Source organism: Trichosurus vulpecula, chromosome 3 (genome assembly GCF_011100635.1).
Source record: "Trichosurus vulpecula isolate mTriVul1 chromosome 3, mTriVul1.pri, whole genome shotgun sequence".
Taxonomy (NCBI): domain Eukaryota; kingdom Metazoa; phylum Chordata; class Mammalia; order Diprotodontia; family Phalangeridae; genus Trichosurus; species Trichosurus vulpecula.
This window is the reverse complement of record NC_050575.1, coordinates 391,681,473-391,697,192: the sequence shown is the minus strand read 5'-3', so window position 1 is coordinate 391,697,192 and position 15,720 is coordinate 391,681,473. Positions and strand designations below refer to the sequence as shown.

General features: G+C 40.4%; 1 protein-coding gene across 1 annotated transcript in view; it reads right to left on the bottom strand.

The window, feature by feature from the left end:
* SPIRE2 (spire type actin nucleation factor 2) overlaps positions 1-15,720 on the bottom strand; it is a 56,229-nt gene that overhangs the window by 18,342 nt on the left and 22,167 nt on the right. Inside the window, exons 3-4 of the mRNA XM_036750788.1 lie at positions 5,450-5,809; positions 1,074-1,154 (exon numbers count right to left, since the gene is read on the bottom strand). Of these exons, the coding sequence (XP_036606683.1) occupies positions 1,074-1,154; positions 5,450-5,809 (441 nt within the window). The remainder of the gene's footprint in view (positions 1-1,073; positions 1,155-5,449; positions 5,810-15,720) is intronic.

Below are 15,720 nucleotides of genomic sequence, written 5' to 3'. Positions count from 1 at the left end.
CTGGAACCCATAGAGAGAACAAAATATTGTTCCCACTCAAGTGGCCACTGGTCATCCCTATCATAGCATAAGATTTTGGAGCTGAAAGGAACCTCCTGGGCCATCTACTCCAACCCATGTCTAAAAAAAGTCATGTCCACCCAGCATCTGACCAGTGTCCCTCCAGCCTTGACTTGAGGACTTCCAGGGAGGGGGGACACACTCTGGTAGCAGCTCCTTCTGCTTCTGAGTAGTCCTGGCTGTTTGGAAGTTTTTCCTTCTATCAAGTGTAAATTGGCCTCCTTGCCACTTCTGCCCATTGCTTTTGGGGCCAACCAGAATGGCGCCATCCCTCTTCCATGCAACAGCCCTTCCAAGGGGTACCTTTTTCTATCCTTCCCCTAGCCTGTTTCAAGTGAAAGATCTTTGGTCCCTTCAGCTCATCCTAATATATAGTATGAACTTCAGGCCTGGGACCACTTTGGTCACCTTCATTAACTCACATTTACTTGGAGCTTTGAGGTTTGCAAAGTGTTTTCTTCACAGGAACCTTATGAGGCAATTAGTATAAATGGGCTCATCCTGATTTTACAAATTAAATCCGCGGCTGTGAAAGGACTTGCCCAACATTACACAGCTGGTCAGATTCTGAGGCAGGATTCTGACATAGGTCTCTAGACCAGAATTCAGGCACCCACCCTCTCCACTGATTCCATAATACTTCACTTGAACCTTCCTATCACAAAATGCTGGAAATAAGAGGAGAGAAAGCCAGGTGGCAGAACGCTAAAATTGGATTTGGAACCCTACCCCAGATACTTCCCAGCTGTGGGATGCTGGAGCAAGTCACTTAAGCTTTCTCTGCCTCACCTTCCTCATCTATAAAATGGGGGAAAATAATACACCTACCTCATACGGTTGTGGTGAAGACCAAATAAGATAAACACATATCAAGTTCTCGCAAACCTTTAAGCACTTTTTAAATGCTAGCTGTCATTCTTATTCCAAGGAAAGAAAAAATAAAGTGAGGATTGAACCAGAGTTCTCTGTGCCCTGAGTAAGGGTGATGGGGAGAGAAAATAGCTGTCCCTTACCCAGTCTTTGTGCCGAAGGTTGTCAAGGTCAGCTTGTGGCTTCTCTGCCTGGGGTTCATCTTCCCGAAGTTTGAGCAACATCTGCAATCACATACAATTACATGGCAGGGTGTTATAAAACTAGTCCCAGTAGGAAGGAAGAAGGGAACAAAAGGAGTTTATCCTTGTTGTTAGGCAGAGGAAAGAGACATGGAGAAAATTAACACTTGAGTTAACACATTAACACATTCAGTTGGTGGCAGAGCATGGGCCGGGACCTTCCTTACTCCTAACTGTAAGCAAGTATTAGAAAAGTTTTCCTCACCATGCTAGCCACTGGCCTCCCAACAGTCCCATGATATGTGCTGATACTAAAGGGACAAGAGGACATTTCAACCTGAGACCAATAACTTTGGGGCTAGGGAAGACATCTGGGTAAGAAGGGGTCATCACTGTCTCCCCCTTTTCTCCTGAGGACCTCCCATCTAAGAGAATGGTGATCACTCCTACTGGGGAAGGCAGTAGTAGGGTTGGCTCACATCGTAACTCAGGATTTTAAGAGATTCTATCCAATGCTCTGCCAAGGAGCACAGAGAGGCTGCCAAACACACACTGGCTAGTAGTACCAGGCCAGGAAAGTACCAAAAGTGGGGCATCAGGCTAGGTACTACACAGGACAAGGATCACCATGGCAACTTGGAGGGTTAAGTTTCTCCAGGTTCCATAATAATAAGCCTGACCCCTGGAGGTGAAGACCACTGGGCTTTTAAAAATTCCACAGCTTACAATGAAAAAAGAAAGAAAGTAAAAAAAAAAAAATCAACCTATGGCTCTATAAAGTTTGGGCATCATCTTACAAGCAGCCCCTCAAGAGCTTAGAGTTTTCTTCACTAATGAATAATTACCTAAGGGACCTAGGTGGGTGTTATCTAACAAATAAGACCCAAGATGCCAAGAACACATTACTGAGCAGATTCTGGGAATAGAAGAACCCAGACTGGTGCTTAGGGCATTGGGAAACACTAACGGCATTGTGGGGAGAACCTGAGAAGGTGTGGCATTACCTTCCCAATTGAGAATCAGTAGGTTTTGTTGCTGAGCATCTGAGCTGGGAACATGGACAGAAACCACTGAGTTAATCCCTACCCCAACCCCCTACATAGCTGGGGATGTTAGAAGAGCCACATTTTCTTCCCCCACTCTCCCCCTTAGCCCAGGAAAAATGGGAGAGTGAGGCCTCTATCCCTTAGACTTGGAGCACCTTTTAACCACGACTTGGTTTAGACTTGATTCTCAAGCATAAAACAAGCTCTTCTGTCTCTTAAATCTCCCAATCCTCGAGCTGGGTCAGGATGATTTGACATCTCTTGTCATTTTCCTGAGCAATAAGAGTGTGTTAGCTTTTTACAAATTTGTTTTCTTTTAAACCTTTAAATTGGTATCTTCTGTTGTTACATCACTTTCACTTTCCAATATACCCAATAAAAAGTCAATAAAAATTTATCAGGCACCTACAATGTGCCAGGTACTGGGCTAAGTGCTGGGAATAAAAATATGAAAAGATAAACAATATATGGCACCCAGAGAGCATCTCTAATAACAAAGAATAAAAAAAGAGGGGGGAAAATTCACGTAAGCAAAACTAATCAATATATCAACCAAGTCTGACATTCCACACCCATAATCTCCCACCTTTACAAACAAAGAGAAAGTAGATTTTCCTATTTCTTCATTGGAGCCTGATCATTGGAATTAGGAGTACTCGGTTTTGAATTTTGGTGGTGGTGGGCGCAGTGTGGGTTTTTAATAATTGTTTTTAAATAGAATTTAGTTGAAACACACTCTGTGCCAACAGCATATAAGGAAGACCATTTCTTTCCATCTCTTTCTAGCTGGAGGATTAAACCTGAAAACAGTGCCAGTTTATAGTGCTGAAGGTGACTGTCCCAGCTGGAGGAGACTCAGCTGCCTAAGAAAAGCTTAGTAGAGATCAGCTACTTCAGAGACCTCTCTATCTTCTATTCACCTATGCTCTAGGTTACTTACTAAGCCAGTTGAATTTGGAATAGAGTCGGGAAGGGCCAATCCCCTCATTTTATAGAGAAGAAAAAATGAGATCTAGAGAGGGAAAAGAAGCTCCTCCAAGGTCATACAGTTGGCAGAGCTGGAACTTCTTTTTTAATACATTATAGCTCTTATATAGCACCTATGAGGTACTATGCTCAGTGCTAGGAATACAAAAATTAAATAAGATCCCTGCCCCTGAGGAGCTTACAAATCTAATGGGGGCAGGCTAGTGTGCAGAAGGGAAGGCATATAGAAGTATGATAAGTGTGTGATAAATGGGATAGGTACTATGTGGAATTTGAGGATGAAGGGCTTACTTTTTACCTTTAGGAGAGAAAAGGACATCAGGAAAGATTTCATGGTGGGGTGAGGCCCTAACTTGGGTGGTGAGGCAAAGGATATATTTCAATGAGTTCAAATGTGAAGGGAGTACAGGCATGGGGTGGGGAGGAGGAGGCCTTAAGTGTGAATGTTCCAAAATAGTGGTTAAGATTAGAGAATTTGAATGGGCCAAGTGGTCTAAAGCACCGGTTTCAAAATCAAATAGAAAGGGCATTGCTAATCTGTATATAAGGATCCCTGCAGGTCGCATATTAATTTAGTTTTAAAATGTAATATTATCTGTGTTTTATTGTATTTGTTTATTTTGTTGGATATTTCCCTATGACATTTCAGTCTGCCCTAAGGAGTGCTACAGGCCTGTGGGCTAGTGTGTGACACCTCTGGACTAGAGCATAGTTTAGGTGAAAGGGAAGAGTGTGAAATTAAGATTTGAAAGGTAGGTTAGAGACTTAAATGCCAACTCAACCTTAAGCACATCGCTGGGGATGAGAGTGCTAAACGAGAATGAAGGACTCTGACCATCCCCTAATCACAGGAAGTATTTGAAATGTGCCTATCTCTTCTGGAACCAAGTGCTGAGATGCTGAGAGAAACTAATAATTAGCCAGACGGGTAGCATAGCACATAAGTGACATTGGGCAGATCTGGAACAACAGAATGTCTCTGAACAAAACTACCTGGATATGATGTTTATGATAAGAGGCTCCAACTTGGTGATAGTTCTTTTTTTGAACAGCCCTACCTTGGGATTCCCTGTCCCATTAGCCAAAGAATAACCAATCTTGTAGATTACTCCTTAGAGCCAGAAGAGATGAGAGAATCTGGCCTGGGCTTCCTTTTAGTTGCCATTTAGGATCATTGATTTAGAACTGGAAGAGACCTAGTCTAGTCCAACCAATTTCATAGTCAGGAAACAGACCCAGAAGGTGAATGAACTTGCCCAAGGTCACAAAGAAAAGTAAACGGCAGAGTCAGGATTCTAACTTAGATCTCCAGATTCCAAATCTATTGTTCTTTCCAATTCAATTCAACTCAGTATATACTATTAAATATCTACTATGTGCCAGGCACTGTGCTAAACACTGGAGATACAAAAGAGGCGAAAGATAGTCCTTGAACTCAAGGAGCTTAATCTAATGATTTCTCTATGAAAATATCAAGGTGTACTAGCCACGAAAGAATCAAGGTAATGACCGGAAACAGCAAACACAAAACTCCCTTTTCAAAAGCTCCAAGTTCATGCTTAGCATCCCTCTGCTTCAATTGTCTCATCTATGCAACGGGGTTATTATGAGTTAAGAACATTCTCAATTCCATTAGCATTTTCCCTTCTCTTAGTTCAATAAAAACGTATATGGTAGAGTAGAAAGAGGCCTGTTTTTGGAGTCAAAAGACTTAGCACAGTGCCTGCCATGTAGCAGGGACTTAATAAATATTTATTGAATTGAAGAGGGATTTGAATTCAGGTCTTCATGACTCCTTGTCTAATGCCCCATCCACTATGCCAGGCTGTCTCTCAGAACAAAATTGGGGTCTAAACGAGTTAGAAGCTTCTCCCAAAGTTACAAGGTAACCAAATCAATTGTGGAGCCAAGGTTTGGAACAGATATTCAAGCCCAGTATCCTTTCCATTAGTTTCTTTCATGAGTCCTCAGGGCCTGGGAAATGACATCTCTTCATCCCTTTGGTCTATACTGTATATTAGAATCAGAGAAGTAAGTAACAGAGGGACTCTTTCCAACTCCCTCATTTTAAAGATGAGGGAACTGAGGCCTATAGAGGCTGAATAAGTTGGTCAAGGTCACTCAGCTATTTAGTGATCAACCTTCTTTACCCCCAAGGGTCTTTCTCCACTTCCATGAATTTGCTACAGAATCATTCTTTTGCTTCCCAAACTAGAACATAGACCAAGGCCTCTATCCCATCATAGTAAACAATAAAAGCTGGTCAAATGAATGAGAGCATTTCCTCTATTATATCCAACCTACCTCCTTGGCCTCCCGGATCTTGGTGAGAAAGGCCATCAGCTCAACAGTCTCCACAAAAAGGGCCCGGCACACAGCCTGATAGTGAGGTTGGGCCTCTCTGGAGTCTGTCAGGCGGGAAGAACACAGCTTCATGACTTGGGAAAATGTGCGTACAGATCGCTGGGGGCCTTCACTGGACTCTTCTTCTTCCTCTTGCCCACCGTAACCCTCGTCAGCAGCTCCACAGCTGCTGTCTTCAGAATCACTGTTGGCCATTAGATCGATGAGCTGCTCTAACTGGGGACTAAGCTCCCGCTCTTCACTCTCGTCAAGCCCCCAGTCCAGAGCTCGATATATAGCGAAACCCAGTGACTGGACCATCTGGAAAGAGAAAAAGGCATTTGTAGCAGGGAGAAGACATCTCACAGTCAGATTAGCACCTACCCACCTACTAAATGCTTAGACACCTACACATTATGGAGAATAGGAAAGTATAAGGTGTTAAGCCTGCCCTCAAAGAGTTAAGTACCTAGTTAAAAAGATAGGATTGACTCAGGATACTTAGAGAACATTAGCACGTTTAATCAAGGGCTAACAGTACCAATTAAATGGATAGGAATTCAATAAATAATAAATAATTCAATAAATTCAAGAATTCAATAAATAATAAATGGATAGAAATTCAAAGAAAGGGAGGAAAAAAGGCTATCAAAGGAGATGGAATGGGATCTGATTTTAGCCTAAGAAAGAGAGGTAGAGTTTATTTGAAAAGTTTTACTGGTTGGTATTCATTGATTATAAAATCATAGTCACTTTTAGGAATTCACCTTTCCGCCCCTTCCCATTTCCCCTAGTTAGAAGAAAAAAATAACCAAAACGATTCACCCAGTGAAAATGTATGCAATATTCCGCATACATAGTCTCATACTAATTCAGCAAAACAATGGATATACATTTCCCCGCCTCTTGGAGGAGGAAGATTCCACTTCATTTTATTGTTATTTTCATTTACATTATTACGAGCCAGCTAGATGGCAGTGGATAGAATGCCAGGCTTGGAGTCCAGAAGACTCATCTTCCTGAGTTCAAATCTGGCTTCGGACACTTACTAACTACATGACCCTGAGCAAGTCACTTAACCCTGTTTGCCTCAGTTTTCTCATCTGTAAAATGAAGTGGAGAAGGAAATGGTAAACCAGTCTAGTATCTTTGCCGAGAAAATGCCATATAGGGTCATGAAGAGTTATACAAAGACCAAACAACAACTTCATTTTATTGTTTTTTTTTCATTTACACATTATTATAGGAATAGTAAATGTCCTTTCTAGATCCTGCTTTGTAAGGCAGGGGGAATGATTGGAGGAATCTGATGAAATTAAAGTGTTGGGTTTGTTTGTTTTTTACATTTTTTAAATTAAAATTTTTTTCCACTTAATATTTTATTTTTTCCAATTACATGTAAAGATAGTTTTTAATGTTTACTTTTACAAGATTTTGAGTTCCATTTTTTTCTCCCTCCCTCTTTCCCCCCCCTCCCCAAGGCTGCAAGCAATCCAATATAGGCTATACATGTACAATCATATTAAACATATTTCCACATTAGTCATGTTGTGAAAGAAGAATCACAACAAAAAGGAAAAGCCAAGAGAAAGAAAAAAAGGGAGAAAACAGCGTGCTTTCATCTGTATTCAGGATCCATAGTTCTTTCTCTGGATATGGATAACATTTTCCAACATGAGTCTTTTGGAATTGTCTTAGATCATTGCATTGCTGAGAAGAGTTAAGTCTATCAAAGTCAATCATTGAACAATGTTGCTGTTACTGTGTACAATGTTCTCCTGTTTCTCTTCACTTCACTCAGCATCAGTTCATGTAAGTCTTTCCAGGTTTTTAAAAAACAATATAAATTGATATCTCTAATCTTTTATGATCACCAGAAATTTTTTTTTTAATATTTTTGGATTTATCAAACAGTGAATTACTGAGTTCCATTTTTTTCTGATTCTCTCTTGTCTCCCTGGTTTAATCTAATTCTCCATTAATTTACTTTTCTATTTATATATTAATATCAAATGATTTGTACTATACTTTGAGGTTTGAAAGTGTTACCTCCCCTGCCCCCATTCCTACCCTTTTTTCATTTGATATTCTAGATATTTTGTTTCTCTAAATGAATTTTGCTATTATTTTATAGACTTCTATAAAGTGTCTCTTTTATAGTTTGATTGGGATAGTATTTAAATTATAAATTAATTTCATAGTATTGTCATTTTTATTATATTGGCATGGCCCAGCCATGAACATTAAATATGCCTCCAGCTATTTAAGTTGTTCTTTATTTCTTTAAGAGCATTTTGTAATTGCATCTATACGAGTATTTTGTGGCCTTTGGTAGGTTGATCCCCAAATATATTTTTTTCATTTTTAAAAGCTATTTTGAATAGTATTTCCCTTTCTATTATTGTCCTCTTAGATTTTGTTATTATTATATAGAAATACTACTGATTTTTGTGGGTTTATTTTGTACCATTCATCTTTGCTGCAGATAATGTCTCAACTAATACCTTAGCTGATTGCCTAGGATTTTCTAAATAAGCCATCACTCATTAGCATAGAGGGACAATTTAAATTCCCAAATTGAGGTGTTTTTTAAACAAGGTGTTAAGATTATAAGATGTGGGGGAGAGGTGCAAGTCCCAGATCAAATTAAATAAATTCTTAGATCAATCTAGTTCCCCTCCACTCCCACCCCCAGGGGCACATCAAGTCAACAAGCATTTTCTAAATACCTATGTTGTCCCAGGCACTGTGCTAAGTAGCACATAAGTGTTCAACCAATCTATCCACAAGCATTAATTTAACACTTAGTAAGTGGTAAGGATTTGAGAAAATGAATAGTCCCTGCTCTCAAGAAACATACATTCTATCAAGGGAAACAACATATGTACATTTAAGTAAATATAAAATATACAATAACATACAAAATAATGTGGAAGGAAGAGAGAGGAATTGTATTTGGGGGAAGTGAATTAGGGAAGGCCTCTCATTGGAGATGGCACTTAAGCCAAGCTTTTAAGAACTCCAGAGTCCAAGAGATACTGGTGAAGAGGGGATAGATTTCAGGCATGGGGGTTCACCTTGTACAAGGGCTTGGGCATGTGAAATGGAATGTTGTTAACTAGGATCAACAGTAGTTGAGGTTGGCTGGATCACAAATATTGAGAAAGAATTACTATACAGTGAGCCTGGAAAGGTAGGCCAGACCACGTGGCAGCCCACTGGGCAAATGAGGAAACGGGAAGTTCAATAACTTGTCTGATTCTTATGAAACTACTAACCCTAACCCAAGTTCTCCAATTTTGGATACAAGTATTCTGCTAGACCTGCTGGACCCCTTACTAAAAGGATTTGTTCTGTAAAACTTAGACTCAGAGGCAGCTAGGTAGCTCAGTGAGTGGAGTACCGGCCCTGGAATCAGGAGGGCCTGAGTTCAAATCTGGCCTCAGGTACTTGACACACTAACTGTGTGACCTTGGGCAAGTCACTTACCTTAATTGCCCTGCCTCCCCCCACCCCCTGTCAAAAAAAAAACCCTTAAAAAACCCCTTAGATTCTGTCAAAAGGCCATACCCAAGGATATGTAGCGCCACATGTAACTTTGAGGCTGAAAGTTCCGCCACCCCTGTGCTAGACCATGGTGATTAAAAGTCCCAACTCCTTTTCCTGGAGCGGGGAGAGTGACTCAGTGAACACGAGCTTAGTGAGTAGCTCAACTTAATGGTCCAATTTTGAATTTGTAAAGTGCCTTTAGCATGTTCACTGTTGGAATTTCCCTTTGACACTACCTCTCACCTAAATTTTATGTCTTGTTTGTTTGCATGCTGGCTCCTTCTTTAGAATGTAAATTCCTTGAGGACAAGAAGTTTGGGGGTTTTTTGTTTCAGGTTTTTTTTTTTTGCCTTTCGCTATATCCCTAGAACTTAACACAGTGTCTGGCATCATAGTAAGTATTTAATAAATGCTTGGTGACCAAATGACTGATTGTTAGCTCATTTGATCTAGATGCTATGGAAGAGAAAAAGCCAGGGATAAAGATGGGACAGGAAGGCCTGCTATGGGTCTATCATAGGAGATAGCCACATTAGGACAGAGGAAAGAAAGGCTGCATTCAGTGGAGTGACCCCATTTATACTAAATTTGTCCTGATACAGAGTGTAACACTTGGCAAAAAAAAAAAAAGACCCACCAATTACATTTCCCTCCCCCTAGTCTTGGTCCAGGGGTTGGGGCAGAGGCAAGAAGCTTTGCTGGCTCTGTTTTCTTTTCCCTCCCTGAGGACCTGGGAGCCCTGGTTTCCTATATCTTCATTACTGAGTGAGCTGATGGGAAACATGAGCCTTGTGGGGAGAGAAGAGAACAGGCCTTAAAAGCTGGTACTGTGCAGGGAATGAGCCAAGCCAGCAGACAGGTACAGTGTTCACTGCCCTTCAGAGAGTATTTTACCCAAAGCATAGAGTTGAAGAGGCAGTGGCAGGGAGAAAGGGCATCTATATATATATATATATATATATATGTATGTATGTATGTATGTATGTATATATATAACAAGGTCCTGATCTCACATGCCAAATAGGAGGAGAGAAACTGAGAGCCCTGAATCTGGGTAGAGAGTTCACCAATAGTAAATAGGTGCAGCCAGGTGGCAAGGTGGAGAGAGAGCCAGGCCTGGAGTCAGGAAGACTCATCTTCTTGAGTTCAAAACTGGCCTCAGACACTTACAAGCTGTGTGACCTTGGGCAAATCACTTAACCCTGTTGGCCTCAATTTCCTCATCTATAAAATGAGCTAGAGAAGGAAATGGCAAACCACTCCAATATCTTTGCCAGGAAAACCCCAAATAGGGTCATGGAGGGTAGGACTCAACTGAAAAAAAAATGACTCAACAACAAAGTAGTAAATAAAGACTGTGTCAGCCTGCAAAGAATCAGCCCAACTATCTTATCTTTCTTCTGATAAGGCAGGTTCAGGTCACAAACACCAGATATGAGTTAAACATGGAATGGAGGGTCTGATAGCATAGTCATTGAGCGTGTCCAACAAATAAAAATAAATACCATCCTCAGGGACCAAGCATGGGACTTTTCTTTTCTAGGGAGTGTGTGGATAGATTTCAGAGTCCACGAGCTTGGATGGGGGAAATATATATATATACACACATATATATTATATATTCATATCTCATTATTTTCATTAACCTCTAACTGAAATCTAACATGTTCTTCAATTGTTAATTTTACGTGTATATTCGTAAGGGGAGGAGACAAATATTTATTAAGAGTCTATTATGTGCCAGGCACTCTGCTAAACACCTTACAAAAATGATCTTGTTTAAAAGAAAACTGAGAAGGGGGTCCATAAGTTTCCCCAGAATGCCGAAGAGGTCAGTTTCACGAAAGGGGCTTAGAACTCCTGACTTAGAAGAATGCTCTGGACGGAGACATTCCCTCAGGGATTTGCACTTCTCTAATAAATGTCTTTCAGTGCCTATGAAGGTGCCATGCAAGGAGACTGTGAAGGGTTTTGCTATTAGAGAATAACCCATTGGGGATTTTCTTTAGGAAGCTGGGGATTTATTTGTTACTGAATTCAAAAATAGAAAGCTGAGCAGTCAAATTGATTAGAAGAGAAAGATTACAAAGGCATCAGACTCGTAGGAATCCAGGCTTCAGTAAAATGAAGGACGTAAAAGTATTGTCCAAAAAGCTCTTCATTGAAACAAGGACTGTTGGAAAAGCTAGGGAGTGATTTCGCAGAAAACAGGTTTGGATTAGGTGGCTACAGTGCTGGTCTTAAACTCTGGGTGCTTACTAGCGGTATGACCCTTGGCAAGTGACTTCATCTTTATCAACCTCGGTTGTCTCAAACGTAAAATGAAGCACCTACCCGATAGGGTTATTGTGAAGATCCAATGAGTTAACATACATAAAGGGTGATATTTTTGTGGTGTAGTCGTATGCTATTCTCCTTGATCCCATTTGGGGTTTTCTTAGCAAAGATACTGGAGTGGTTTGCCATTTTCCTTGTCTACGTCATTTCACAGATGAGGAAACTGAGGCAAACAGGGTTAAGTAACTTGCCCAGGGTCACATAGCTAGTAAGTATCTGAGACTGGATTTGAACTCAGGTCTCCCTAACTCTGGGGCTTGAGCTCTATCCACTGTGCCCCCTAGCAGTCCAAGTGTTATATATAGGTTAGCTATTATCTGTTTGACTCTTAAAGCCCTTCACAATCAGCACCTCGCTGCTGTATCATAGCTATTATTACTATTAGCTATTATAACACAATAAATTCCAAATGTATGAGAGCTAAATATAAAAATATATAAATATAAAAAGCCACACCATTAAAAAGTTAGAGGAGAATGGAAGGTTATAGATCTTACTGTGAATAGGGGAAGAAAACAGGCCATACAGATTCATTGCTGGTAGAAGAGTCCAACTTGTTTTGGAAAACAATTCATGCAAGGGAAGTCAAAGAATTGCTCAGAGCCACTGACTCAGAGATCCCCATTATTGAGTTTATGACCCAGTGAGGTTATCAACAAAAGGAAAATACCTATCTGTATTAAAATAGTCATAGCAGCACTACTAGTAGTAGCAAAAAAAAAAAAAGTGGAAACAGCTTGTGTTGGGACCAACTCAGAGTGACTGTCCAAATTGTGGTCTATGAATATAATGGAATGTTATTATTGAACCATAAAGAAAGTTGCATATGAAGGATTCAGAGAGAGATGGGAAAATCTATTATGAAGTGATACCAAATGAATAAGGAGGACCCCCCCATATATATATATATATATATATATATATATATATATATATATATATATATATATATATATACCCTTGCTACCACAATAGAAAACAATTTTAAATAGCAACAAACTAAGCTCAAAGTCACAATGTTGATGCTAACTTCCACAGTCCATGGCTGGTTTTTCTTTTAACAAATGGAAAATTACCAAGGGAGAAGGTTAAAAGAACTTTCCATGTTGTTCTAACTGTTCTCAAGTATTGTACACCGGGGGAGAATGAACCCTACGGTTTTGTGTGTGTTAAAGCAAAAAATCTTTTTAAAAAATATTTTTTTAAAGGAAACTGGAAACTGCAAAAGTCCGACCAACTTTGCTCTCTTTCCTGTAAGTTGTGGTTAAGTCATTTTTTCAATCATGTCTGACTTTCCTTGACCCCATTTAGGACTTTTGTGGCAAAGATACTTGGAATGGTTTGTCATTTCCTTTTACAGCTCATTTTACAGATGAGGAAACTGAGGCCGACAGGGTTAAATGACTTGCCTAGGGATTGGATTTGAGCTCAGGAAGATGAATATTCCTGATTCCAGGCATGGCACTCTATATCCACTTCACCACCTAGCTGCCCCCTTTCCTATAAGGATCAATTATATCACAGATGACATCTTGATTTGCTGTGAATTGGATTTAAGTGAGGCATAATTGCACAAAGTAGTCAGCCTCGCTCTCTTCTAGAGTCATCAAAGTTCAGTGGTGAGATAACTAGCGATGGCCCTGGATGAAGTGGAGGACCTTGGCTTCTTCGATGTCTGATCAAACTCTATAAACACTCCACAGTACTTGCTTCAGCTGTCTTTATGGATGTTGGAGCAAATAGTTCTCATCCCCATTCTAGGGAGGGAAGGGGGTCTTCGTAAGCTTGGGGGGTAGACATCCCCCTAAGTCATTAACAAGTTTGAGGCTTATTGGTTATCCTCAACCTGGTTTAGCCATCTGCCTAGAGGGTTTTACCGGGATGTGGCTTCTGCTTAATAAATGTTTATTGAAAGAATAAATTAATCTTCAAGTTCTCTTCAGCACTAGACTAGATAGAGCTCCACTCTAGTGATGGCCTTAGAGCACAGATTCCCCGCCCCTGGGTTAACTAATTTCCAGGCCTCGGTCTTATCTGATGAAGGCTTGTTGATTAAATCCCTTCTTAGTGATTTCCTAACTCCCTCATTTCCCACTCCATAGGGGAAAAAATCTGGGATCGATGCCAAGTAGAGTTGTTTAGTTTCCAGACGAATGCCAACCAACTCCCCATATCCACTCTGCCCCTAAACAAAGCTCCCAACTAGAGAATTCTGATTCTCAGTTTCGATACCTAATCAAGTTGTCTTATGATGAGAGCCAAGAAACTGCTGTGGATCAGCACAAGAAGTCAAAATGAATGGGGAAAAAAAGCCCCAAACACCAAACTTCTGTAGCTCGGTGTCTCTCAATGCTTTTGACTCTATGGTTAGTGTCAACCCCATTTTGGAGATTATCGTCCTAGCTTGGACAGAAAAGGAGTGGCACTCGACTCAGAGGTCCTGGGTTAAAATCCTTCATCTGCAGTTTATTCCTTGTGTGACTTTGGGCTGGGTATTTAACTTCTCTGGGCCTCAGGTTTTTCATCTATAAAAGGAGGCAGCTGGATTTGGGGGGGCTCTGGGCTCTTTTTCAGCTAGATCTATGATCCCACACTGCAGCAGAATTAAGTTAGATTAATTCTGAGGAATGTTTCCTGAGGCTTTGGGAATATTGCCTGCAGACAGTGGTAAATCAAAGTCTGCAAGATTTCAGATGGGACTTCCTTACCCTTTATTAGATTTATGACAATCAATCAATAAATATTTATTATGTGCCTACTATGTGCCAGGCAACATGGCTTAGATAGAGAAGTAACTATAGGTTCAAGTCTTAGTTCTGACACATTTACAGTGACTGCTAATTATTTAATATCTCAGTGCTCTAGGAAATTTAAGATTCTAAACCACAGAGGCCCACTTGTAATCCTTGTTACTAAGAGAGGCTGAAACTGAAAAACGGAAAGATCTCTGGAGCTGCAGAGTGCTGAGCTACAGTGGGTTAGGGCCCAGGGATGGGGAACCTTTGGCCTCGAGGCCACATGTGGCCCTCTAGGTCCTCAAGCACAGCCCTTTGACTGAATCCAAACTTCACAGAACAAATCCTTTTATTAAGGGGATTTGCCTAACTTAAGCAAATAGGGCTTCTGAACTAAATCCAGCCCCCAAGAGCAGGGAGACACCAGGCTGCCTAAAGAGGGACAAACTGTCCGATTCAGAAATGGAGCAGGTCAAAACTTCTTCTGATTCATAGTGGCCGCTGTACTTCCACACTGGGCAAATCAGGGAGATCTAGTCTCCAAAAAAGAAAAAGGAAAAAAAATGCAAAGAAAATAATTTTCATTGGTAGAGGAAGTTCCAAGGGCCAATGAAATCTCCGTTTGGATTGCCCAACTCCCCGAAAAATTCATCAGCCACAGTGATAAGCTCTGAGGATCCACCTACCTCCCAGGATGGTAGTGAAGAACAAGTGAGTTAATTATTGTAAAGCTCTTAGCTCAGTGCCTGGCACATAGTAAGCTCTATATAAATATTTATTATGATGATTGTTATTATAAAGACAAATATATGAAAAGCCTCTGCCCTTGAGAAGTTTTCTTGCTTATATTCCATTAGGGGAGACAACATAGACACATACAAATATACAGAAAATAAATAAAAGGTAATTTGGGGTGGGGGAGAAAGGTCTCATAGAGGTAGCGGGCATTTGTGCTGACCCTTGAAGGAAGTTGAGAATTCTAAGAGACAGAGGTGAAGAGGGAGTGTATTCCAGACAGAGGGAAGAACCCATATAAAAGCACCAAATTGGGAAGATGGTGTATTGAAGGCTAATTTTGCTGGACATTAGAGTGTGTGTGTGAAGGGGGATAATGTGGAAATGTCTTGGCATGGCCTCATCTGTTTCTACAATTCAGGATCTACAATAGGCCACTCCTATTCTACAAGACCCAGACAGCATTCAGTTGTTGCTTAGGTGAAATCCTGCTAGGAAGCAGGAATTATGTAGATCAGGGCTTTCCAAAATAAGCATGCAGCTCCCAGTGTGATTTTATCCATAGAAATGCTTTAGTAAATGAAGCCGAGCTACCTCAGAGCTCTCACTAAAATGGCAAATCAAAATATATTATCTATTGTTTCAATAAAAACTTTTAAAAGTACCATGACTTTTCATAGTGCTTGCTAAACCTAACTAAGGTAAGACTACAAATCAACTATTGTATTAGCATACTGTATTTTTTATTCTGGGTGCGGCCCTCGAATAATTATTTTATTTTAATGCAGCCCTAAGATAACCTAAGGTTGGACAACCCTGATCTAAATGACTATTATGGGCCACTAAGAACTCTATGATTCTCTGGTCCTGTATTTT